We start from the raw sequence: 25,250 nt of genomic DNA on the forward strand, positions 1-25,250 counted from the left end.
CCAATGCCATCCACAGTGTAAGTGCGACAGAGGCAGTGAATATAGGAGCAAGATCAAACAAGATGTAGCCAGGATAGGTACGCTACTGAGAAAAAAAAAAAAAAAAAGTTACACAAAAACCTATTACCCCATAAGAACAACATTTATTAGAAACCAGTGGAATATAAATTTGTCATACTATAAAAACAGTTGTTACTATTAAGTTTCATAATTTAAGCAGTCTACAATAGTATTCTACGAAGAAGAGGATTATGTCACATGGTAGAGGTAAAGGCTGATAATTGGCAATCATCTGCAACCGCATTCATCTATAGACATATTCTCATAGTGTTTCAGGACCACATTGTCGTTATTATCATAGAATAACATGGAGATGGGCGACATCTTTGTTGGTGCACAGCAGGGTAATGGAACATTTTCGGGATCAAAAGAATGTGCCAGAGTTTGTAAAATCGCATGGTTAGATCCATTTAGTATCTCTGCCAGAGGATATGGACATTCTCCTTTACAGTCATTAGCCAAGTACCCTCGAGGTGCTATTACCCAGTTCTGCCATCCAATATGTCTAAATTCAACATAGAAGCGTCTCTTTTTACAGATATTGCTGGCCAGAGAAGGAAGATTGCCATAACTTCTCTTTTTTCGTGACTTCTTACACTGTAGTGGATTCAGGGTCACCATAAGCAGAGAGGTATAGAGAAAGTTTGGTACATCCCTACAATCATCCAATGTACCTTCTTTTCTATGCAAAATCTCCAGATCCAATCCCAAGTTCTTATGAGGGTCTTTCCAAATCTGGCAAACATCCGTCAGGTTAACATATAGAGACTTGTTAAGGAGACGGAAACTTTGTGCAGTCAGAAGTTTTCTGCTGGTCCTCCGATTACCCATACCTCTCAAAGATATTTGTAGAATTCTGTATAGCCGCAAGTCAAATGTTTGGCCGTGGTAGACATTTTTGCCAAACCTTATTTCCAGCTTACCCATGGTTACCTGTTCTTCTTTTTCAATTATAGAAACTTTGAAAAAGAGCCTCTTTTTCAAACAGAGGTTTGAAGGCTGATCTGAAGACTGAGGAACAAGTTGACCTAATATGAGCATATAAAGAAAAAAAAAAAAAAAAAAAAAGTACCGTAAATACAAATGTAAAAGATATTTCAAGTCAAACTTAAATTAGATGTATTATCAAGATTCAAGTACTGTAAAAGCAGCATCAACATACAATTCACTGGTAAAATGCAATTAGTAGCAAGCAAAGGAATACATTTGGAATGGTCTCTGCAGCATCATAGTCTAAAGCAGTGGTCCCCAAACTTTCTGACCTAGAGAGCCACCTTCAGCTCTGAGAGGGTCATGAGTCACATCCTGCTCCTGTCCCCCTCACAGTAGTGGCAACCAGAGGCCCCCCCCCCCCCCCCATATTACGGGTATAATGACAACCAAAGCTTTTCCACAGAAATTGCTCCAAAGCAGTATAACATGATCCAGTGATCCCCACAATCCCTCCATTCCGTATTCTCCCATCAAGGACTCCCACCACACTGTTGCATCCAGCTTTGAGCACCTTCTCTAACAGGTAGTACCATCCTCCAGTGTACCATACCTAAAACATCTCTAAACCCCCAAGACCAGTATATTTGCATCCAAATCTACACTTCTGTGCAGGACTACTCGCAAAATTCACCATTTTGAGATGTTCTCTTCATATCTGTTTACTAGACCTGGGCCTAATGCACCAAGCTGGCAGACAGTCGCGAGCCACAATTCATGGGACCATGAGCCACATGTGGCTCCCGAGCTACAGGTTGGGGACCCCTGGTCTAAAGCAAAGGCCAGAGTCACACTAAATGTATAAAAAAAAAAAAAAAAATTTGGTCCGAGTCTTCCTGTCGAGTGTCGCACGAGTGTCATGAGAGTACAATCCGATTTTTTACACCTAGCATCCGAATGCAGTGCAAAGATAGATAGATAAGATGGATGAAAAGCCGGCAATTCAGCAGCCATATAGCGTAAAATCACAGCAGGAGCTGACAGGATGGAATAGATGGATTACATACAACCACGATCATCACCATTGTATCATATTATAGCTTCCCTGGGGTTTAGCTCTACCTTTGGAGAGCTGTAACAACTCTACTGCATCACCATCAGCCCCAGCTGTCTCCTCAAGCAGCGATGGCTAACATCACCTATTTACCGAGCACCGCAGTGGCATCAAGAATTATCTTTTATAAACTTTATTTCCCCTTTTATAATCGTTTTCATTGGATGTCCAGGGCCACGGACCAGGTCTCTGCTGCCGTACACATCTCCTTAAGAACCAGCCCGGTACAGAGTATCCCCTCTGCCCTGGCGGGCGCTCCACTTTACATTGTGAGCCCCATTGGGGACAGTGTCAATCTAAATTCCCTATCAGTATGTCTTTGGAATGTGGGAGGAAACCCACGCAAACACGGGGAGAACATAAAACTCCTTGCAGATGTTGTCATTTAGTGTATGTAATCCATCTATTCTAAACTTGTCAGTGGAGCACCCCCAGGGCAGTGGGTTTACTTTGTACCGGGCCGGTGTCTTAAAGGGATGTGTCGTGGTGGCAATGACCCGGTCCGTGGCCCTGGGTGTCCATGTAGAATAAGGGGAATGATGCCGAATTAATTTTATGTGTAGATAAGTTTGTGACGCCACCTGTGGTATCTGGTCACAAGGGAATCAGTGCTGCAGTGCAGATCCTCTGGGACAGATGGTGTGATGCAGCAGAGGTGTAATTGCTCTCCACAGGCAGAGCTGTAGTTCCAGGGCAGTGGTAGTAGATATTGAGGTAGATAGTGTAGTGTTCAGGCAGGGGATGTAGCAGTGCTGAAAGGTTGACGCAGGAAGTATGCAGAGCCACAGCTGAGTGCAGTTCCAAAGCTTTACTCACATTTCTGGCATACACAGGTGCCCGCTTCAGTGCAGTGTCCTCCAGGTGAGGGGCTCAGCCAACTCCCAGGCAGATGGAGCACACTCTTCCAGCACTCCCTTCCATATGTGCCTTTACTGGATGTCTCCTTACTAGCGCTAATCTGAAGTACTTGCAGTTATGAATTACACTCAAGTTCATCTTTCTTGCTGTTACTGAGAACTCCACTAGCATGACAGGCAGCTGTAGCCTACTTCAGGGACTCCTTACAATCATATCCCGGCTCACACATGTTGCTACTGTGTCGTAGAGTCTTAGTTGGGAATAAAGCGGTTACAACTTCTATTCCTCTGGTTCCTGCTGTAGGATCATTAGCATCCACACAACCTTGGATACTGGGGCCCGGCCTTTGGCGCATAAGCTTAGGGAAGGGCTCTGCTCTAGCCCCAGTCCCCTCCACACGTCCCATACTTTCTTTTCCATCTTTCTTCTAGAGAACTGATCCTTCTGTTCCGCTCCTTCCCAGCAGCTCCAGCTCACAGGAGGCTGCTGCGTACACGTCATCTCACTGCTCCCCCCTCTGGGGAACTGATCCCGACTTCCTATCAGCTCTCCCGCTCTTTAGTGCAACCCAAGCTCCACCCACTTTCCTGCACCCTTCATGAACCAAGCAGGGGTCAGAGGGTGCCCTGCTGTTCTAAGGTTTCTGCCCTGGGTGCAGGTGGAGTCTGGTCAGGTGTCCCCATCTTACCTGGGTAGTGGGATACTACACCTCAGGTCGGTTTCACACATCAGTGTCTCCGGTACGTGTAGTGACAGTTTTCTCATGTACCAGAGACACTGACACACGTAGACCAAATCAAATGAATGGGTCTATGCAGATGTCAGTGTGTTTTCACGGACCGTGTGCAAAACACGGAGACATGTCCGTTTTAACACAGACACACGGCCCGCAACACGTGCTGCACATGGAGAACTGTTCACACAGTCCTATATGCTCACGGACGGTCGCCAGGAAGAAGCGGCTACTGTAAGCGCTGTTCCCGGCGGATGGTGCTGACCACGGCTGACATTCTGCTCTGCCTGCAGGAGAGCAGTGTCATGATCCCAGTGCAGGTTTTTGAGCTGCACGTCAGGGGTTAATGTCTGGAACTCAGTGCAGGTTTTGACCTGCACACATGGGGTTAATGATTGTGGCCTCTTTGGTTCTGGGAGAGCTTCTTAAACCCCTGGAAAGCTCCAATCCCTGTCAGTTATACTTTTGCCTGTGGCAGAGTGTGGTGACCTCTGTGTGCCTTTTCGTTGTTATAGCTTGTTTATATGGTTCTGACCCGGTTCTGTTCCCCGTTGTGAGTTTGCCTGTTGATTCTGTACTGCGCTACCCTCTCTGTGTATGACTCGTTGCCTGTGATCTGACTACTCTCTGCTCGCCCTTCTTGTACCTTGCAGCTATCTCTGTGTATGACTCATTGGCTACGACTTGACTATCCTCCCTGTCTGTGTCCCTTGGTAACTGTCTCGCAGTTACCCTGCTAGGAGTTCTCTTGCAGCTCCTAGCTCTCTGGAGTTTAGGTCATGCCCCCTGCAGTCACGTGCTTCAGGTCCTGCTGTTCTGAAGTAGGCACCTACTCGGCTGCTACCCGCTCCACAGGTATCTTTGAGCACAGTTCGCTTTACTCAGGACATGCGCACTGGCTCCGTGAGCAAGTTTAGTGCGGTGTTCCTGACAAGCAGAATGAATGAAAACCCGACGTGGGGTCCCCCTCATTTTTCTTAACTAACCAGACGAAACTTACAGCTGGTGGCCCTCAGCTGCCAGCTTCAGCCAGGTTGGTTGTGAAGAATAGAGGGGTCCCCACACTGTATTTTTAATTATTTAAATAAATTTAAAAAAACGGCGTTAGGTCCCCCCCTATTTTTGACAACCAACCTGACTAAAGCTGACAGCTGAGGGCTGATACCAGCTTGAGAATAAGGGGCCTTTGATCTTGCCCCCCCCAGCTTAAACCGCAGCCCCCATCTGCCCAGAAAAGGCGCATCTATTAGATGCGCCTAATCTGGAGCTTTGCCCGGTTCTTCCCACTTAGGCTGGGGGGGGCAAGATCAATGCCTCAGGTCAGGCAGTGACGTCAGTGAGGCTGCGCGAAGTCCCCGGCTGACCTGAAGTGAACTGATGAGCGTGGGAAAAAAAAATAAAAAAAAAAAAAATGCAGAAACTTTCCCATGGTAATTAGTTCATCTCCAGTCAGCCATGGAGGCGGCGCAGAGATGAAATAATTCATTCTGGCAGTGGTTTACATGAGGATGGTCGCATTAGCACCGGTCCCTGTGTAAACCACTTAACCCTTTCTGATGGATTGCAGCGGGGGATGTGACTGAGCAGCAGAGAGGTAAGGATATGGTTGCTTTTTTGTTTTCTTCTTGTTACAGGTCGATGATTTATTTTTCGATTACCAGCGCAATAAATCTGGTCAAAAACTGTGTCATTTCATTAAAATAATTTTTAATTGTGTTTGTGTGTTTATCCCTTTAATAGTCTAGGGTTAATAATGGATAGGTGTCTAATTGACACCTATTATTAATCGGCCAATTGTCACCTTCCAATTGCAAGATGACATTAACCCATTAGCCACCGCTACAGGGCAATGGGAATAGAGAGGATAAGTGCCAGAAAAGGCGCATCTTATAGAAACAATGGTCTCTCTCAAGGCTATTAAAACCTGCCCTCACTCACCTGCTTTACCTCTCTGGTTGCGATTTTGCAGCGGGAGCCTACGCATTTTTCTTCCAACGAATTAACCCCTTAATTTAACACCTAGATATCCCAAATTTTACACACAAACCCTAATTTAATTATTAGTCAGGGACATATAAAAGAAATACATGAAATTAAATGGTTTACTGTATGTAAACCATTTGGCATTTCATATCGGGTTGGGGAATGATTTTACAAAAGCCAGCAATTGATTTTGCGGCTATTCTACTATGTAGAACTCTATGAAATATAAATATATGTCTCAATGACGTGTATATATATATATATATTTTCTATGTGTATATATCTATTCTTTCGTTTCTTTATTAAACCGGTCAGTGTGATTTTACTGTATCGCGCACTGAATTGCCAGCTTTTGTTAAAGAACACTGGGTGCGTATTTCTCGCAAGTCACATCTGGTCCGTGTGTAATGCGTATTTTTTGCGCAGCCATAGACTTGCATTGGCGTACTACGGGCGTAGTACGCTGACAATCGCAGCATGCTGCGACTGGCACGGACTGTAAAATATACGCCAGAAATACAGCTGATGGGAGCTACCCCATAGAGAATCATTGGTCTGTGTGCAATGCGTGTTTAACGCCTCTCACTCGTCCGTATTTCTCTCTAGTGTGACGCCGGCCTCACACATACACACGTGTTCCTGGCTCTCCCTACAAATCACTGCTTCTGTCAAGAGGATTCCGGTGAGGGTTTAATACAGTTGTGTTTGTGCAATGTATCTGTGCTAGCTAGCCATTATGCAGTCACCGTGCAGTGTCTTATGAGTGAGGTATATGGTGCAATGTATCTTCCAGCTAGATGTAATGCTCTTTGCACTGCATGTGGATAGATGCATTTCTGACAGCCTAAGTTTGCTGTAGATATCCTTCTTAGGCGCTTCCTGGAGCTGCGAAGGGATGCGCACGGCCGCACCTCCTCCGGTCAGCTCTGTGTATGGGTGCATGGCGCTGCATGTGACCTGTGTACCTTATCTTTAGCATTGGGTACGCAGGCCGTGCGCAGGTATGCGTTTGCCGGCGCATGGGTCCTTTTGACGGTGCGCTGACCTGCGCCAAGCGCACCGTGTTGCATTTTAGTGCGATCGGCGCACCGTCAAAAGGACACATGCACCAGCAAATGCACACCTGCGCATGGCCTGCATACCCAATGCTAAAGATAGGGTATGCAGGTCGCGTGAAGCGTCATGCGCCCATAGGTGGAGCTGACCGGAGGAAGTGCGGCTGTGGGTGGAGCTTCACGGCGGCCGTGCGCATCCCTCCGCAGCTCCAGGAAACGCTAGTGTGAAACTAGACTGCATTGATGTGTTGAATTGAGCAACCTCTGTAATACTCCTGTTACTGATGTAATAGCACCGTGTATTATTGCTGTTTTGTTATCTGCCAGTACTACATTTATTTCTTTGTAGTTTTTACCAGTTATCATCCACCATTGTGGTTCACTGTTACCAAGTTCACATCATCATCTCAAATGAACATAGACTTAAGTGTTGTGAATTCCCTTTCTGGGCTCCCTCTGGTGGTTACTGAAGGTAGTGGAGCTGGTCAGATTGACAGAGGCTTGCCATCTGATAATGATGAGAGATCTGGGGTTTCTGACTGGATTTAAGACAGATGACTTTCTTCAATCCCTGCTGGTGATTTTCTTCCTGTGCCTTCTGAGGTCTCCTGCATGGTTCATTTGCTAATCTTATTGCATATCTCCGTTTTGTGTGGGTCAGCCTGCTCCTGCTGGGGCTGTGTGGGATCACCGCCCATATGCTACTGCTTGTGTCAGTTTGTTCTGTCCCGTTATATTGGTGTCTTTTTGCTTTGCTTTCAGTATATACCAGAGTGCTGATATAGTGGGGGCGAAGTCATGTGACTTCAGTGTTTTTTGTGCATCAGACGTGTTGGATTTTTCAGGGTTTTTGTGTGTTTGCAGACAGTGTTTCCTTTCCTGTCCTGTCTAGTCAGTTTGGGCCCCATCATTTGCTCAGTCTATTTGTCTGCCTGCGTTTGTGTTTTCATCTTGTCTCACCGACAATATATGTTTGGGGGCTGTCTATGCCTTTGGGGTCTGCTCCGGGGCAGTTTAGATTTCACCTTTCTTGCTTTAGGCTGAGTTAGTTCTCCAGCTGTGCCGAGGCGTCTAGGGCATCGTAGGTACGTTCCACGGCTACTGCTATTTGTGTGGATAGGATCAGGGGTCTGCAATCTGCTTAGTTACCAACCTCTCTGGTGGCTTAGCCTGGTCCTGCTATCCTCCTCGGTGACCCAGTCATAACACTTAAGCACCCGTATAGTCTTTTAACTGGGAGTGGATGAAGGGTTTAGCCATATGCTGGAATCCACACAGCATCATACGTGGAGGAAGGCAAAACAGTAAAAACGGGCCTCTGGCCACACGCGGTGATTACACAGGCTGTACGGGACCGCTACTACCCAGACTGCACCGCATACAGGTATTACAGCAGCCGCAGGGAATAAGATCCTAGGGCTCAGTAAAAAGAACAGCTGGTCACAGGCAGTGGTTGTACAGGCTATACAGGACCGCCATCACCCAGACTGCACTGCATACAGGTATTACAGTGGGTTTGGACAGGGGTCTTTGTAACCCTATTGTGGGTCTTTGTGTTTTTCTTGTGGCCTTTGGGCATTTTTAATGCTTGTAGTGTTGTGCCGTATCATAAGGATATATTTTTCACTTTACCTTAGCCTGGTGATCCCTGGTTTCTACATGCTCTTTCCCTTCTTTTTTGTGCAGTTTGTTTTGCATGTACGGGTGATCCCGAGCAGTGGTGCCCTCCAGCTCTCTGTTTACATATTCCAGAACAACCATGCAGAGGTTGCACCTGCACTTCGGCCCTCCGAGGAGCGTTGGTACCTGCCCATCTTCGGAGTATACCATCCTAAGAAGCCAGGTCAAATATAAGTGGTATTCGACGCAAACGCCAAATGCGAAGATGTTTCGTTGAATGATGTCCTACTGTCGGGTCCAGACCTCAACATCAGACTTCTGGAAGTACTACTCTCATTTCGCAGAGATAAGGGGGCATTTATGGTTGACATACAACAGATGTTCCACCGTTTTCTTGTCAAAGAGGAACACAGAAACTACTTGAGGTTCTTCTGGTACCGTGACAACAATCCGGACAAAGACATCGCAGAATACCAGATGAGGGTGCACATCTTAGGAAACAGCCCTTCCCCAGCAGTCGCTAACTACGGCCTCCGAAATTCCTCCAAAGAGGGCAAAGGAAAGTATGGGTCAGACGTAGAAAAGATCCTTCGTAGAAAAGGACTTCAACGTATATGACTGTTTGAAGTCCACACCGACAAATGAGGCTGCAATCAGTCTACTAAAAAGGGCTCAAGAAATGCTCGCTCAGTCTAACCTAAGGTTACACAAGATTTCCTCCAACAGCCAAGAGTTGATGGAAGCCTTTCCCTCTCAAGACTATTCCAGCAATCTAAAGGACCTAGACATCGACTCCCTTCCCATGCAGCAGAGCCTTGGATTGCTTTGGGATCTGAAAACAGATGCCTTCACCTTCCAGATCAGTAAAGACAAGAAACCCTTCACGGGCAGAGGAGTTCTCCCTTTCGTGAATAGTCTATACGACCCCCTGGGATTCATAGCTCCAGTAACTATCCAAGGAAAAATGATGCCAAGAGACTTCACCCAAGACACGTCTGATTGGGATGATCCTCTTCCAGCAGAAAAAAGCAGACCTGTGGGCAGAGTGGAGGAGGTCTCTCGAGGCCTTGACCGACCTTCGTGTGAAATGACCGTATGCTCCTGTGCCATCCACAGAAGTCAAGACACAAAGACTTTGTATCTTCTGTGACACATCAGTCAAAGCAATCGAAGCAGTAGCATACCTCAAAACCATAGATGTAAACGAACAGAGCCATATCGGGTTTGTGATGAGCCGGACTAAACTGGCACCACTCCGAACAGAGTTCCAGTCTGGGTATCGTTTGGCCTGCTGTCCTCGCAGTTGAGTTGGCCGAGTTTCTCAAATGCGATGAATCTGGAGACCAAAGATGCAGAGTTCTATACCGATAGCAAGGTGGTACTGGGATACACCTGCAATGAAACGTGACGCTTTTATGTCTACGTCAGCAACTGGATCCTGAGGATAAGAAGATCCACCTGCCCTAATCAGTGGCACTATGTACCAACTCACCACAATCCTGCAGACCATGCAACTAGATCCGCTGCTCCAAGTCATCTTAAGGACACTACATGGTTCACAGGCCCTGCTTCCTTGTATCGTTCGACGCCCCACATCGGCAGGCCTGATACGTTCAAACTAGTGGATCCAGATGCCGACGAAGAGCTCCGTCCTCGAGTGTCTGCTGTTAGGAGTTCATTTTCACCTTCACCTCTGATGTCTGATTACCTCCTTTCACCAGCAGAGGGAGTTCGTGAAATTGATCTGGATGGGAAGAACCTGTCATCTGAACAGGTGGAGTGTGATTGGACATCCGGAATTTGAGTGGATATAAGGCAGACGACGCCCTGCAGGGTTGCTGGTGATCCTTTCTGCTCTGAGCTCTGGCATCCAGTTTAGTTCCTGTCTACTAAAAGCTAAGTTTTTTCTCTGCTATTTTTCCATGAGATTTTGTCTGTTTACTTAGTGTTTGTGTTCAGCCTGCCCTGGTTGGGACGGGCTGATCTCCATTTTTGTCTCTGATCAGTTGATCTCTTTGCTCTGTCTTCAGAATATACCTGAGTGCCGATATAGTGATTTTGAAGTCTAGTGACTTCAGGGCCTTTTCTATTGGACATTATTTTTGGCAGGGTTTTTTGCGTGATTGCAGCCAGCATCTTTTCTGTCCTTTCCTATCTAGTTAGTTGGGCCCCATCATTTGCTCAGCCTGTCTTTGTGTTTTCATCTGTTTTTCACAGACAATACATGTTGGGGGCTGTCTATTGCTTTGGGGTCTGCTCAGGGGCAGTTTAGACTTCCCCTTTCTTTCTTTAGGCTTATTTAGCTCTCTGTTGTGAGATCATTTTTCCCCTTCACCATTGAGGTCTGATGAACTACCTCCTCTAGTGAAGGAAAGTAGTGAGACTGATTACCAAACACCTGGGCAGCTAGATGATGACTGGGTGGCTGGAATTGAGGACTGGATATAAGGCTGCCGACGCCCTTCTTCCTGGCTGGTGATTTTCCTGCTGGATTCTTGGAGACCAGTCTGATTCCTGCATCTCAAAGCTAAGTTTTTCTGCTCTGCTTTGTACTCTTCAGTTTTGTCTTGCCTTGTTTTTTGGGAGTTCTGCCATCCCTGGCAGTGAGCTGAATTCCATTTTTGTCTCTGATCTGTTGATATTTTGCTCTGTCTTCAGAATATACCTGAGTGCTGATATAGTCTTTTTGAAGTCCTAGCGACTTCAGGGCCTGTTTTTCCTATCAGTCGGTTGGCTCATTTTGATAGGGTTTTTGCGGATGGCAGACAGCAGCTTTCCTATCCTGTCCTATGTAGTTAGCTTGGGCCCCATCATTTGCTCAATCTATCTTTCTATCTGTGTTAGTGTTTTCATCTTGCTTCACCGTCATTATATGTTAGGGGCTGCCTATTGCTTTGGGGTCTGCTCTGGGGCAGTTTAGTTTTTCCCCTGTCTTTAGTCTATATAGTTCTCCGGCTGTGATCGAGGGGTCTAGGGCACCGTAGGAACCCCCCACGGCTACTGCTAGTTGTTGTGGATAGGTTCAGGGGTCTGCAATCCCATAGCTGCCAACCTCTCTGGTTTTTCTGGACTTAGCTGGTATTTTGTTTTTTCCTCCTTCGGTGACTCATCATAACAGCTCTCCGGCTGTGACGAGGGGTCTAGGGCACCGTAGGAACCCCCCATGGCTACTGTTAGTTGTGGTGAATAGGATCAGGGGTCTGCAATCCGCTAGCTACCAACCTCTCCGGTTTTCTGGACTTAGCTTGTGTTTTTGTTTTTCCTCCTCCGGTGACTCATTCATAACAGTCTGCTCTGCAGTGATTTCAAGTTATCACCTGGAATCTCATCGGTTCAGCAGGTTCTCAACCTGGAAGTCACTTGTTCGAGCCATTGCTTGTCTACTTCATATGGCCAAGTCCAAAAGTCAGCATTACCTGAAAGCCAGAAATCTTGTAAAGGTTGGCATCACTGCAAGCATGCGTTTACCGTACTCAACCTGGAAAGAGCCAAGGTTACAATACTTTGTGTTGTACAAAAGGAAACCTACCCCAGGAGAAATAGACAACCTCAACAAGGGATGACCCATACCTGGAGACAGCGTGCTACAGAAGCTCAATCCAATGGTCGACCAAGACGGGCTGCTGAGGGTAGGTGGCAGTCTTCAAGAAGCCGAGGTAGAAGTTTCAGAGAAACACCCGGTAATAATCCCTGTACATCATCACGTTACAACTCTGCTCATTCAGCATCATGATGACTTAGTGAGACACCAAGGCCATTTGTTAACCAAAGGGAATCTGCGGGCGGCTGCTCTATGGATTGTCAGTGCAAAGAGAAGCGTGAGCAAACCCATCTTTAACTGTGTTACGTGTCACAAACTCCAAGGCACGTTCCAAAATCCGAAGATAGCCAATTTAAATCCGACAGACTTCGAACTCAACCCCCCCTTCACCAACGTTGGACTAGATGTATGCAGTCCTTAGTCCGTGGCTACTCGACGCACTAGCAAGATTAATACTGAATCAAAGTGTTGGGCAGTTCTATTCACTTGTCCATCAGAGCTGTTCATATCGAAGTAATCAAATCTATGGACACTTCAAGTTTTTTTAAATGCGTTTCGACGCTTCATCGCAATCAGAGGTCCTGTGAAGCATATTTGCTCTAATCGAGGTACAAATTTCATCGGAGCAGCAAGAGAACTCCAAATTCCTTCCAATTTAGATATCGCTAATGCTGAAAGGTACCTAGGCGAGCAAGGATGCACCTGAACTTTCAATCTACCACACTCTTTGCACATGGGTGGTGCCTGGGAGAGAGTGATAGGCATAGCACACAAAATACTAGACTATCTTGTTACAAACGAACACCAGAGTCACACTTGAGAGTTTAACTACATTCTTGGCCGAGGTATCAGCTTATCATGAACGCCAGGTCACTGACAGCACTTTCCAGCGATTCCAGAGACTCGACAGTCCTTACTCCTGCAATGCTACTCATGCAGAAAACCTGTGTCCCGAGAGCGCCACTCGGAGAATTCAATGATAAAGACCTCTATAGACAACAATGGAGGCAAGTACAAAGCATGTCCAATGTCTTCTGGGACAGATGGAGGAAGCAGTACCTCTCCACTCTGCAAACCAGGATAAAGTGGCAAGAAGACCACTCAAACTGGTGATGTTGTACTTGTCAAATACAGTCAGTCACTTTAAAACGAGTGGCCACTCGGCCTAGTCACCAAGCCTCTTCCCAGCAAGGATGGGAAAGTGTGCAAAGTAGAGGTCAGAGTGTGCAAACTTGGGGAGAACAAACTTTTCCTCAGGCCAGTTACTGAATTTGTGTTGTTATTGTCCCCAAAAGAACAAAATAGTGGCATCCATTGATGCCAAGTGGGGAGTGTTCTGCCCATTTATGTGCAGCATGTAATTTCATAAGTGCTGTACCAGTCATGACATTAGTGCCCCTTTTTTCCTGTTCCTGGATTTAGGGGGCCTTTCCCTTTAATAGCTTGTTCTCATTAGAACCGCCCCTTCAGTTTTCCCCTGGCCAGAGAACTTGTAGCCATTTTCACCCTGGATCTCTGAGTCACACACACACACACACGTGTTCCTGGCTCTCCCTACAAATCACTGCTTGTTTAGGGTAGTGCAATGTTGGCAGCCTAAGTTTGCTGTAGATATCCTTCTTAACTGCATTTATGTGTTGTATTGTGCAACCTCTGTAATACTCCTGTTACTGATGTAATAGCACCGAGTATTATTGCTGTTTTGTTATCTGCCAGTACTGATATACTGTCTCTCTCGTTGTAGTTTTTACCAGTTCTCATCCACCATTGTTGTTTACTGTTACCAAGCTCACATCATCTCAATAAACATGGACTTAAGCCCATACAGTCTTTTTACTGGGAATGGATGAAGGGTTTAGCCGTATGCTGGAACTGGAATCCACACAGCATCATACATGGAGGAAAGCAAAACAAGATAACGGCCAGGAGCTCAGCTTAAGTGATAGTGGAGCTCTACGGTCACAGCCAGGGGCAGTGCCCACACTGCACTCAGCTATCTAATGCCCTAAATGCTGCAATCAATAATGATCGCAGCATTTAGAAAGCTAGGAGAGGGAGAATAAAACTGCCTTATCACTTTTCCCACATAGTGAACAGCAACATCAAAAAAAAAAAAAAAAAATCCTGAATTGCTGTTATTTGTTCATTCTGCCTCCCAAAAATTGGAATAGAAAGCGATCAAGATATGCTATGTATCCGAATACGGTACCAATAAGAACGTCAGCTCATCTCCCAAACACCAAGCTCTCACATGACAATTTCGGGACCCTCAATAGTCGCACACTTAGTTTTTTTATCCGTTACAATCAGCTCTTGCAAGCCCTTTGGTTTCTCGTGGCATGTCGTCTTTTCCAAGGACCCCTTTTTGGTGGCAGGCTACACTGTCATATCAGTAATTCTCTTCAGGAACTCACCATCCCTGTTTGTACGTCTCCTTACCCAGTGGATCACCCCTTGGCAGCACTGCCCATCTGTTACTGCTTCAGAGTTTTCCCCATCACCAAGCCCTCCCCCTTTGGGCTAGTCCTAACATTAACTATCTGACCCGGCCGTCTGTTGCTGAGAAGGATTAATCTTTCACCTGCATTATACATTCTCTATAACACTTCCATATATCATGCTTGACATTATAATATTAATGCATATCACACATATGAAGAAAATGGGGGGAGGGAATTTAATGGAAGCTTACATTACCTTCCTCAGCATGTATAACTATAAACATGACACCTGGCTGAGCAGCTGGTCCAGCCACACCAGCTAGTATTCAAGCTCATATAGGAGGGTTCCTTGTGGTGCCCATACTTTAAACGCTTCTCCCAGTCAGATAGTCCCACTATGTAATCCTATGGAGTGATTGTACACCCTAGCCACACACCAGTTACACTTGCAAGACCTCTGGAGTAGGCCGAACATCTTCCAAGGTGTCAATCTATTCTAGCACCCTAGGAGAGGGAGGAAGATACACAGAACATCTAGTATAAGCTAGGTAGCAAATCATTGTTTGGTTTCCAAGCATAACCAAGGGCCTAGCCAGATTAGGGTGGCAGTTCTGATGCCATCTATGAGCTTTTGTTGGAAAGTTATGATCCTTCATAGCTATAAAAGTGCCCAGGGGAAGGGATAAGGACCATCACAGGGGAAGAAAAGGAGTGGACATCTAAGATGATAAGGCTTGTATAAAGCCATGTGTCCTCTCTCTCCTTTTGTCATGCTTGTTTACTTCTACAGGGGGAGCCACATCGAGTAACCTGCTGGAAGGAACTGGAACTCCCCGTCCTCATGCAGCCCAGCTCACTTGGTCAAACATCAAACCAGTAACTGACATGTTTCATCGGCCTATAATTTTTTGTGCTACTTCCTGTATTTGCATATCTGACCATTGTACAGGGTGGGCCATTTATATGGATACACCTAAATAAAATGAGAATAGTTGGTGATATCAACTTCCTTTTTGTGGCACATAGGTATATGTGAGGGGGAAACTTTTCAAGATGGGTGGTGAACATGGCGGCCATTTTGAAGTCAGCCATTTTGGATCCAACTTTATTTTTTCCAGTGGGAAGAGGGTCATGTGACACATAAAACTTATTGAGAATTTCTCAAGAAAAACCAATGGTGTGCTTGATTTTAATATAGCTTTATTCTTTCATGAGTTATTTAAAAGTTTATGATCACGAAAAAAGAAGAAATACCCCAAAGCATAAAACCCAGAGAATTATTTATCAGACAAGGGATGTAGTCAAATAAAATTATTATTATTTATTTATATAGCGCCATTAATTCCATGGTGCTGTACATGGGAAAGGGGGTTACATACAAAGTTATAGATATCGTTAACTGTAAACAAATTTACAGTGACAGACTGGTACAGAGGGGAGAGAACCCTGTCCTTGCGGACTTTCATTATACGGGTATATGTCTTTATTTATATACATAGGCACTAGAGTAAAAGTACATTAAAAACAAGTGCCTGTGCATGGATAAACAAATATATTTATTGCTAGAATAATTGTGAATTTTATAAATGCATCAATGGCAGACCAAAATAAAAAATATTTTATGTATAAATATATTTTAAGTTTATGACCACTTATAAAATGTGTTCAGAGTGTTGCCCATTGTGTTGGATTGTCAATGCAACCCTCTTCTCCCACTCTTGACGCACTGGTAGCAACACTGCCGAAGAAATGCTAGTCTAAGGGAGTCAGATTCCTTGTAGGAATGCTCGGACCTGATACCTATGATGTGGTGGTGCATCATCTTGCTGGAAAACTCAGGGAACCTGCCATCTTCAGTGCATAAAGAGGGCAACACATCAGCATATAACCATTTCAGATATCCAGTGGCATGGAGGTTTCTATTGATGAAGAATGGCCCCACTATCTTTGTACCCCATATACCACACCATACCATCAATTATGCATGTCAGGTCCAAGCATTCCTACATGAACAGTTTCCTGGAAAGTGGATTGATTGTCATGGGCCAGTTGAATGGCCACCAAGGTCTCCCGGTCTGATTTATCTTTGGGGTCATCTGAAGGCAATTGCCTCTACTGTGAAGATACAAGATGTGCAGCATCTGAAACAATGGTTACTGGAAGCTTGTGCTAGCAACACCGCAGAAGAAATGCTATCAGTGTGTCAAGAGTGAGAGAAGAGGGTTGCATTGACAATCCAACACAATGGGCAGCACATTGAATACATTTTATAAGTGGTCATAAACTTGTAAATAACCATGAAAGAATAAAATTACATTAAAACCCAATTTCTTGTGAAATTCTCAAAAAGTTTGATGTGTCACATGATCCTCTTCCCATTGAAAAAAAGTAAGTTGGATCCAAAATGGCCAACTTCAAAATGGCCACCATGGTCACCACCCATCTTGAAAAGTTTTCCCCCTCCCATATACTAATGTGCAACAAACAGGAAGTTCATATCACCAACCATTCCCATTTTATCTAGGTGAATCCATATAAATGGCCCAGCCTGTATGTGTGTAACCATTGTGTGTATAGTGTTTTGTCTAGTGTGCCCTTAAGGCCATTAAATATATAAAATTTAACCTTGGGCTGCTCTTTTATCTCGATCCACACATCCGTGTTCTTAGTTTTAACTTCACAAGTTACCAGGGCTGGTTTCTGGCCTGATATAATCCCATTAACAGACCAGGCTTATAGCTAATGAGGAAGTGGTGGCAGTCCTACCAGGCTGAAAGGCTCTGTTTCACTGGTGCTAGTGAAAAGGGGCCACTCAGGGTTGTGAATGAGTGTTGTGCTGTGTTAATGGCTGCATGGACCACGTTCTCTCACTCCATGCCGTGTGGATGTAAGGGGAGGCCAGGGCATATAGTCATGGCCAGAGACACTGAAGTATCTGTGTCCCGACCTTCCCTCACAGAAAACTGTAATCCACAGCTCATCATAGCTGCATCTTCAGGTTCGGGTCCCCCTGGGCACTTCCCAAGTGGCGTTGGCCCTTCTCTAAGGTGACCCCCCGTAATGGAGACACAGTACAGAGTAACTTGAACATTTTCTTTACTTATGACTTCAAACATATCTACAGTTGGCACATCATGGGATACACATTCAACTTCACTTATTTCCTCAGCTCTCCCTACTGTGCCAACGCTTCCATACAGCACATGTCCGGACCAGACCGTCTTAGTCTGCTTCCCAGTTTCTTCCTGGCCTAACCTCGCCATGATGACAATTCCTTCTGCCTGTTTCGCCCCAGACTTGAAAACATTCGCTACCCGGTTTAGTTGCCTCTGGAAAGGCATCCGGCCCATCTGTAACGTTCCCTGCAAAGCTTCAACTTCCTTCTGTTCCTCACTCCAACCGACTCCCGCCCTAAAGGAGTCCGCCAAGGGTATGAGTCGCCACATCTTTCTACTGTACTGACCCACTGCAATGATGCCCAGTGGCCGTGGATAACCTGGGCTGTTGCTGCTTAACGTTGCATGGCTGCCGAGCCATCCTGGGCTTATAGCCCATGTGGACACTCCGGGCACCCTGGCCCCATCTGACTAACTTCCCTTCTGCTCTAACCTTAACTCCCGGCAGCCCCTCCTACACTTAATCCTATACTACCTACTAACTGTTCTGTACACTAGAGTGCCCCCTTGTAGTGTCTAAATGAGAGCACTACGCTTTCCTTTACTGTACATGAAATGCAGTACACATTATCACAACTATGTGAAAGGAAGAACAATGAAACATGAAGACAAGGCAATGGTAATACTCAGAAGGGGTAGCAGTACCATATCCTACATGAGGTAGTACATGCAAACATGTAGCAATACCAGTTAACAAAAAGTCGTAACTAAAACTCTGAACATTTTTAACTTAACCCCTTTACAATGGACAGAGAGTATGTGTGTGTAGAACTGTTCCAAGCTGACTTTACATGTCCCCAGGGGGTGCAGAACATCACATTGGTGCAAGTGGGGAAACTGTACCACATGATCCTTTCGACATAATAGTGACATCAGGTGGGGGTGGCAAGATGCGTGTTAATCACAAATTATATATTTCACAGTAAATGTAAAAGGCGCATATGGAGCGCCCACCAGGGCAGTGGGGATACTTGGTATCGGGCCACTTCTTGAAGGAATGTGTCAAGGCAGCTGTGACCCGGTCCTTGGCCCTGGGTGTCCAATAAAAGGGGGATATGTTTATAACGTTTATAATAAGTGTTCATGACGCCACCTGTGGTTTCTGGTCAGAGGTGACCAGCACTGCAGAGCAGATCCTCTGGGAATGGTGATGATGCAGCAGAATTGGTACAGCTCTCCACAGGCAGAGCTAAGGTTAGGTTCACATTTGCGGATGGCCTTGCTGTGGAGGGCTGCGGACTTCCTCCAGTCAGCTCCGCCTACGTCTGCATGCGGCCTGCGTACCCATCTTTAACATTGGGTAAGCAGGTTGTGCGGATGTATGCGGATGCCTCCGCATGCGTCATTTTGGTAATGCAGCGACCTGCGTCGAACGCAACATGTTGGAATTTTATGCGGTTACTGCATCATCAAAACGACGCATGCCGAGGCATCCGCACAGCCTGTGTACCCAATGTTAAAGATAGATACGCAGGCTGCATGCAGACATAGGCGGAGCTGACCGGAGGAGGTGTGGCAGAGCTTCACGGAGGAAGTCCGTAGCCCTCCGCAGCTCTGCCATCTGCAAATGTGAACCTAGCCTTAGTCCCAGGGCAGATGTAATATATAGAAGATGGTAATGATGTAGTATTTGGCAAAGGATGTATGGGTGTTCAGTGATGATAATGTAGTAGAGTTGGATAGGTGATGCAAGAATAATTAGAGGTCACAGCTTGGTGCAGTTCCAAAGCTTTACTCACAGTTCTGGCTGCAGCACAGACTCCCACTTGGTTCTGTGTCCTCCAGGTGAGGGGTCCAGCAAACTCCCAGGTAGATCAGTATACACCTTCCCAGGACTCCCTTCAGTGTGTGCCTTTCCTGGCCTTCTTACTGTGTTGGTTTCTCGCCTCTCCTACCCAACACCTCACAGTCAGTGTCCCGGGCCAGCAGCCACGGACCTTGTCGGGTATCGTTTTCTCTGTGTTCCATTGCTTCTCTATGGCTATCTTTCCGGCGAAGATAACTGTGGCTTATGGCTGCAACACCTAAAGGTGCCTCTGCCTCCGGCATGGTAGTTGGGTCTGATGATCTCACCACTAGGCTAGGGGGCCAGTATCCCACTGCAACCTGGTCTCTCCACTACTGGATCAGGCACCACGGGTGGCATCTGCACTTCCCGTGCCCCTGAGACCCCTTCTACTCCCCTCTGCAAGCTTCTTTCTGTTTCTTTCCTTCTGCAACTCCTCCTGATGGGGAGCTGCTTCACCACATGTCTGTTAAGGCCCCGTCACACTAAGAGACTTACCAGCGATCCCGACACCGATATCAAGGTGTCAGGATCGCTGGTAAGTCGCCATGTGATCGCTGGTGAGCTGTCACACAGACAGCTTCACCAGCGATCAGCACAGCGATGCCGAGCGTGCGGCATCGCTGTAAAAAATAAAAAATAAAGTTATTCTCACCTTCCGACGTCTTGTTCAGTCATCCGGCCTCTGTCCACGCTCCGGTCCCAGTGATCCTTTGCATGAATGACCGCGAGACTTTGTTATCCCTCGAGACCATGACATCTCGCTGTCATTCATGCAAAGGATCACTGGGGCCGGAGCGTGGAGAGAGGCCGGATGACTGAACAGGACGTCGGAAGGTGAGAATAACTATATTTTTTATTTTTTTTTTATTATTTTTTACAGCTGATCGCTGGTCTCCCGTCTGTCACACACAGCGATGCGTGCTGGCCAGCTGGAGACCAGCGACCAAAGAAATGTCCAGAGGTTTCTTCCAGCGATCCCGGCAGGGGGGCCGCTCGCTGATCGCTGTCACACACAGCGATCTCGCTGGTGAGATCGCTGTTACGTCACAAAACTTGTGACTCAGCAGCGATCTCGCTACCGAGATCGCTTAGTGAGACGGGGCCTTTACTTTCACTTTCTCCTCATGTTCTGCCTCACTCTGCACTGTTCTTCCTGCTCTCCTTCTGTTACACCCCACCTCTCAACACTCTTTCCTACCCAGCAGGGCTGCCTGTGAGAAGGGATGGAACCCTGCAGTGTGATATGTGCTGGGATGTAGGTTTTGGGAGTCCTGTGGGGTGCTCCCTCCTTACCTGAGAGTGGGTTACCACACCTCTGGGAGAGGTGCAGTACCTCTGTGGTGACTGAACCCTCAGCGGCGCCACACAACACTTATTCACATAACACAATTGGAGTCTTCAGGCCTATGAACACAATCATTGTCCACACCTCTTGCACATTCAAAGCATCGACCTGCACTCAAATGTCACCCGAGTGCAGTGCGATTACTGCGTATGCCAGCAATGGAGAAATTCCTTTAGCTGTAATAGTAGAGCAGTTGTTATTGTATACACAGTGCTTCTTCAGTGCGATTTATGTAGAACCAAGAATGCAATAAATCATCTGTGCCTGCTCTATAGGAAGTGTGTCAAGTATAGCGTGGCACCACCACAAGGTGCGCAAGAAGGTTACCCAGACCAAAGTGAAATACAAATAACTTGGCACTCAACTGAATGATCCTTTGCACATGGAGTTATTTTATTTGTAATATATATTTTCTATGCAGTCCTAGAAAGACGTTTCGGCCCACAATCGGCCTTCGTCAGTCTGCCGACCGCTAACAAGGTAAAGTGACCCGGTATCAAACCAAGTGTTCATATACATCTGCTTCAAGAGTTAGATCTATATTGTGCCTCTTATGATGATCAAAGAAATATGCTGATATGTAAATGTATATATACAAAAAGAGATTGTATAAACCCCATTTGAGGGTGTTGTTGATATTAGCCTGTTTGGACTGACACTATGGGGCACAATGGAGGACAGAGTCCGTATGAGACATGTGGGGCTGCTATGTCGGCGTGCCGGGCTGGACGCGGTTTCTCCCGCTCGTCTGAAAGCCTTCAGAAGGTCATTGTGTCTGACAGCCAACTCCCCACTTCCACAGCTGCATCTGGAGACACTGAAGACCATACTAGCATGTTTAGGCCATCTAGACTGCTCACAGTAGCACAAGCGGCATAAAGCCTGGCGCAGTGCTGAAAGATGGCTGATGGGACACCTCCATGTTCCCTTCTAAAAGCCTCTTCATGATCTTGCCCAATTGGTCTTATATACAAATCTCCAACAGTCACCAAGACAAAAACATAACTCCTTGCAGAAGAGAATAGACCTCAGTTGCCATATTGCGCTACAGCATGATTGCCTTTGAGAGCAGTGGTGTTAAGTCAGTGGAATATCTATAGCTGGACATCTGGCTTAGATGTTGTGCAGGCACCCCATGATGTATATCAAAGACACTGATCATTAGTCTTGGAATAGGACCCCCAATTTCAATTGAAGCAGAGAATAAATCACTATGCTCCATTCTAAATTTGACGAGACCATTAGGCCATGTGCACACGTTAAGTATTTGGAAGTTTTTTTGCCTCAGTATTCGCAAGCCAAAACCAGGAGTAGATTCAAAAATATATAATATAATATTCCGAAGTTGTGCACATTTTCTATTATACTTTTCCTGTGATTGTTCCAATCCTGGTTTTAATTTACAAATATGGAAGCAAGAAATCCTCATCAAAAACTGTATGTGTCCTCAGCGTAACAACTACAAGAGGCCTTTACGTGTGAATGTCACATTGGTCTTACTCCAGAGATAACGGTGTGGGGTAGCATAGTGTATGGTAGCCAAATCCAGATCACATTGTTTAGGTGGTAGAACCAGTGGTATAGCCAATTTCTTTAAACTGGCCCAGGAGTCATTTTTCAACAGATCGATGCCAGGCCACATATTGATTGTGCTACTATGAGCAACCTGCATGGCCTAAATATGCCAACATAGCCTGCCTAGACTTGTTGCCCATCAAGTACATCTGGGATGTAATAACAACTGCAAAGGGAGCGGCCATCAGCAGATCCTGATAATTTGAGTTGCCCAAGTGCACTCAGCATGACAACCATTAGTAACCTCATTGGTAGCATATCTGCACATGGCATGCATACTCAATGCTAAATAAATCAAACCTTAGTTTCCATTATTTGTACATCATTAACATGTTCATTGCTCATAAGAATTTCAGAATTCCACAAGTTTTCAACTTGGTGTTGCAATTTCCATGTGGGGGGTATATTTTACACTTAAACCTCTCCCCTCAACTTCAACACGTGATACTGTGATCACATTGAGAATACACTGTACTATATATAGTACTTATATAGTGCAGTGCATTACCCAACCTGGCAGTGTTTGTTTGACAGGTACCTTATAAGATCCTGCCAGAGGTGGAGTCTAAGGGTGTGTGCACACTGCATATTGTCCTGCAAATTTTTCCACGCAGATTTGTCAGAAACCGCAGGTTTATCTGCAGTTTTTCTGCGGTTTAGCCTGTGGTTTTCCCCTGCGGTTTGACACCTGCCATGGGGCAGGTGCCAAACCACAGCGGAATCCGCACAAAGAATTGACATGCTGCGGTTTTGAAACCGCAGCAAATCCGCGCTGAAAAATCCACCCTGTGGTTTTCATTTTTTCATTGATTACAATGGTACTGTACACCGCAGCAAGAACCGCTGCGGATCCGCAGCGTGTGCATGCACCCTAATAGGCTGAGGTAGAAGGTCTCTTTGTTGCCATAGATAACACGATCACATTGCTGTCAATTGGGCCGACAGGGGTCGCTCACACTTGCGATGTAATCAGACGAGCGCAATCAGGTTTTTAAGAAAACTGGATCGCACACACATGCAGATGCTCAGACACGAGAGGATCGGAGCGCAGAGCAGAAACGCTCGGCTCACGCTCGCAGCAGAGAGTCATGATTTCAGTCATGCATGTTTGACTAGGAAACTCTGCATTGATTGAGAAAAAAGTAAAAATTCAAAAGCCGCCAGGGAACTATATAAAGTCACAAGTGATTGTATGACATCACAATGTCAGACGAGCCCAAGCGTTGTCATCCTAACGGCACCAGACGGGAGCCTAAGGCCACATTCACATGTTCAGTATTTGTAAGACAAAGAAAAAAAAAAAAAAACAACAGGAGAGGAACAATCAGAGGAAAAGTATAATAGAAACACGTCACCACTTCTGGATTTATCACCCGCTCCTGGTTTTGGTTTACAGATACTGATGTAAAATACTGAACATGGCCTAAGCAGTTTTTTTTTGTTTTTTTTTTTTTTTGGGGGGGGGGGGGGGGCGCAATGTTCTTTTATTTCGTTTTCAGTTTTTCCTCACCTTTTTTATTTTTCTGCCCACATATTGTGAAGGCCTGTTTTTAGTGAGAAACTGTACTTTTGAGTGTCAACATTCATTTTACCATGTGTCACACTGCAGAGGGAAAAAAGTTGCAAGCACGTTGAAAATTGCAAAGCAAAAAAAAGGGAAATCCCATAATTTATTATTTTTTGTAATTTCAGTGGTAAAAAAAAAAAAAAAAAAAAAAGTTCTGTAAGGGTGAGTTTCCACATAGCGCATTGCGTGTGCTTTGGACGGAGCGGAGAGCCCTGCCTCCTTCTGTACGCGCGGTGATACCGCACGTGCTTAATGAACACATGCTGTATCACCGCATCCCATACATAGACCGGGTTATTTACCTTGCGGAGATTGAGCTTCACCACAAGGTAAACAGACATGCTGCATCCTAAGAAGTTGCTCCGCATGTCCGGTTTCATGCGTGTGTCACCCACGTATTAGGACACAGTGGAGACGGGATTTCATAACATCCCCTCCACTATGCTGTAACATCTGGACGCTGTGGATTAAATGCTGCGGCTGTACGCAGCGTTCAATCCGCATGCAATACGGCCCGTGGAAACATACCCAAATACTTTTGCTCATGTCATTATTCCAAGACCCGTAACGGTTTACAGTTATTTTTTTTGGACACGGGACTGTGCGAGGGCTTGTTTATTTTTGGCATCGGGAGGTAAAATTTTTAATGAGGGCGTTTTCGGGTAGACACTGGATGGCCACATCACTAGACTGGAGCGAGGCTGCATCCTGATAGATACTCCCAGCCAAAGCCTATAATGCATACATCACAGCCATTTTTGGCTCAGAAAGCAGAGAATCCTCTCAGTGCATGCGCTGGGGGAATCAGAAGTCTGCAGTCACACAAAGTAACTCCAGACATATAAATTTAAACCAAACAACCCTTTTAAGAGGGCTGCGCTGCCTCATGAATTAGGAGCACCGTACTCCACAGAGTGGAGAACCAGCCTTACCTTGATCAGGAAAGACTCGGACAATACTACCAGGGACATTAAGCTCTTCCAAAAAGCATAAATCTTGTTTCTTCTTGTGGGCTGAGCTAGCCATCCTCCGGTTGAAGATCTTCCACAATATAGAAGGTATAGGAGGAGGAGAGACAGGATTTGGCATAGCTGGGAAGCCCAAGCTTCTTAAGAACAATTCTTCCGTGCGACTCCTCTCAGAATCCGTTATCAATGGGACAACCACAGACAGAAAGACCCCCAGTGTGAGCCACAGCATTCTGGTAATCACTATAGAACAATGCTGAATTCATTGATAATCCAGCTTTTTATCCAGTAATCAGCTCCTAATTGGAGATGGTTGTGGTAAACCTTGTTGGATCAAATACGCTTAATGCCTCATTCAGATGTCAATTATTTTTCTTGTACACAAAAAATGATTGCTTTAATCAGTGTTTTTCATCTGATTTTCATCAGTCAGTTTACCTTTAGTGTTTCATCAATGATTTTCTTGTATGATAAAATAAATATGTAAATTGCAAA

The 25,250-nt window shown here is 45.7% G+C and overlaps 1 protein-coding gene across 1 annotated transcript; it reads right to left on the minus strand.

The window, feature by feature from the left end:
• Window positions 1–123: 123 nt before the first annotated feature.
• Window positions 124–25,017, minus strand: LOC141058899 (protein DVR-1-like). The gene is made up of 2 exons (XM_073555100.1): window positions 24,720–25,017; window positions 124–1,088 (listed from the first exon to the last, which is right to left on the minus strand). Exons 1-2 carry the CDS (start codon window positions 24,985–24,987, stop codon window positions 289–291), a joined length of 1,068 nt encoding a protein of 355 aa, XP_073411201.1. The 5' UTR covers window positions 24,988–25,017; the 3' UTR covers window positions 124–288.
• Between the last annotated feature and the right edge of the window lie 233 nt (window positions 25,018–25,250).

The sequence above is a fragment of the Dendrobates tinctorius genome, unplaced genomic scaffold (genome assembly GCF_039654945.1).
Source record: "Dendrobates tinctorius isolate UK_male_01 unplaced genomic scaffold, ASM3965494v1 ptg000219l, whole genome shotgun sequence".
In the NCBI taxonomy this organism is placed as follows: Eukaryota; Metazoa; Chordata; class Amphibia; order Anura; family Dendrobatidae; genus Dendrobates; species Dendrobates tinctorius.

Excerpts from the sequence above, each read along its gene's own strand:
- LOC141058899 (XM_073555100.1), bottom strand. The coding sequence starts at position 24,987 with ATGCTGTGGCTCACACTGGGGGTCTTTCTGTCTGTGGTTGTCCCATTG. Across the intron at positions 1,089-24,719 it reads CCGAGTCTTTCCTGATCAAG|GTCAACTTGTTCCTCAGTCT; the intron begins GTAAGGCTGGTT and ends TGCTCATATTAG.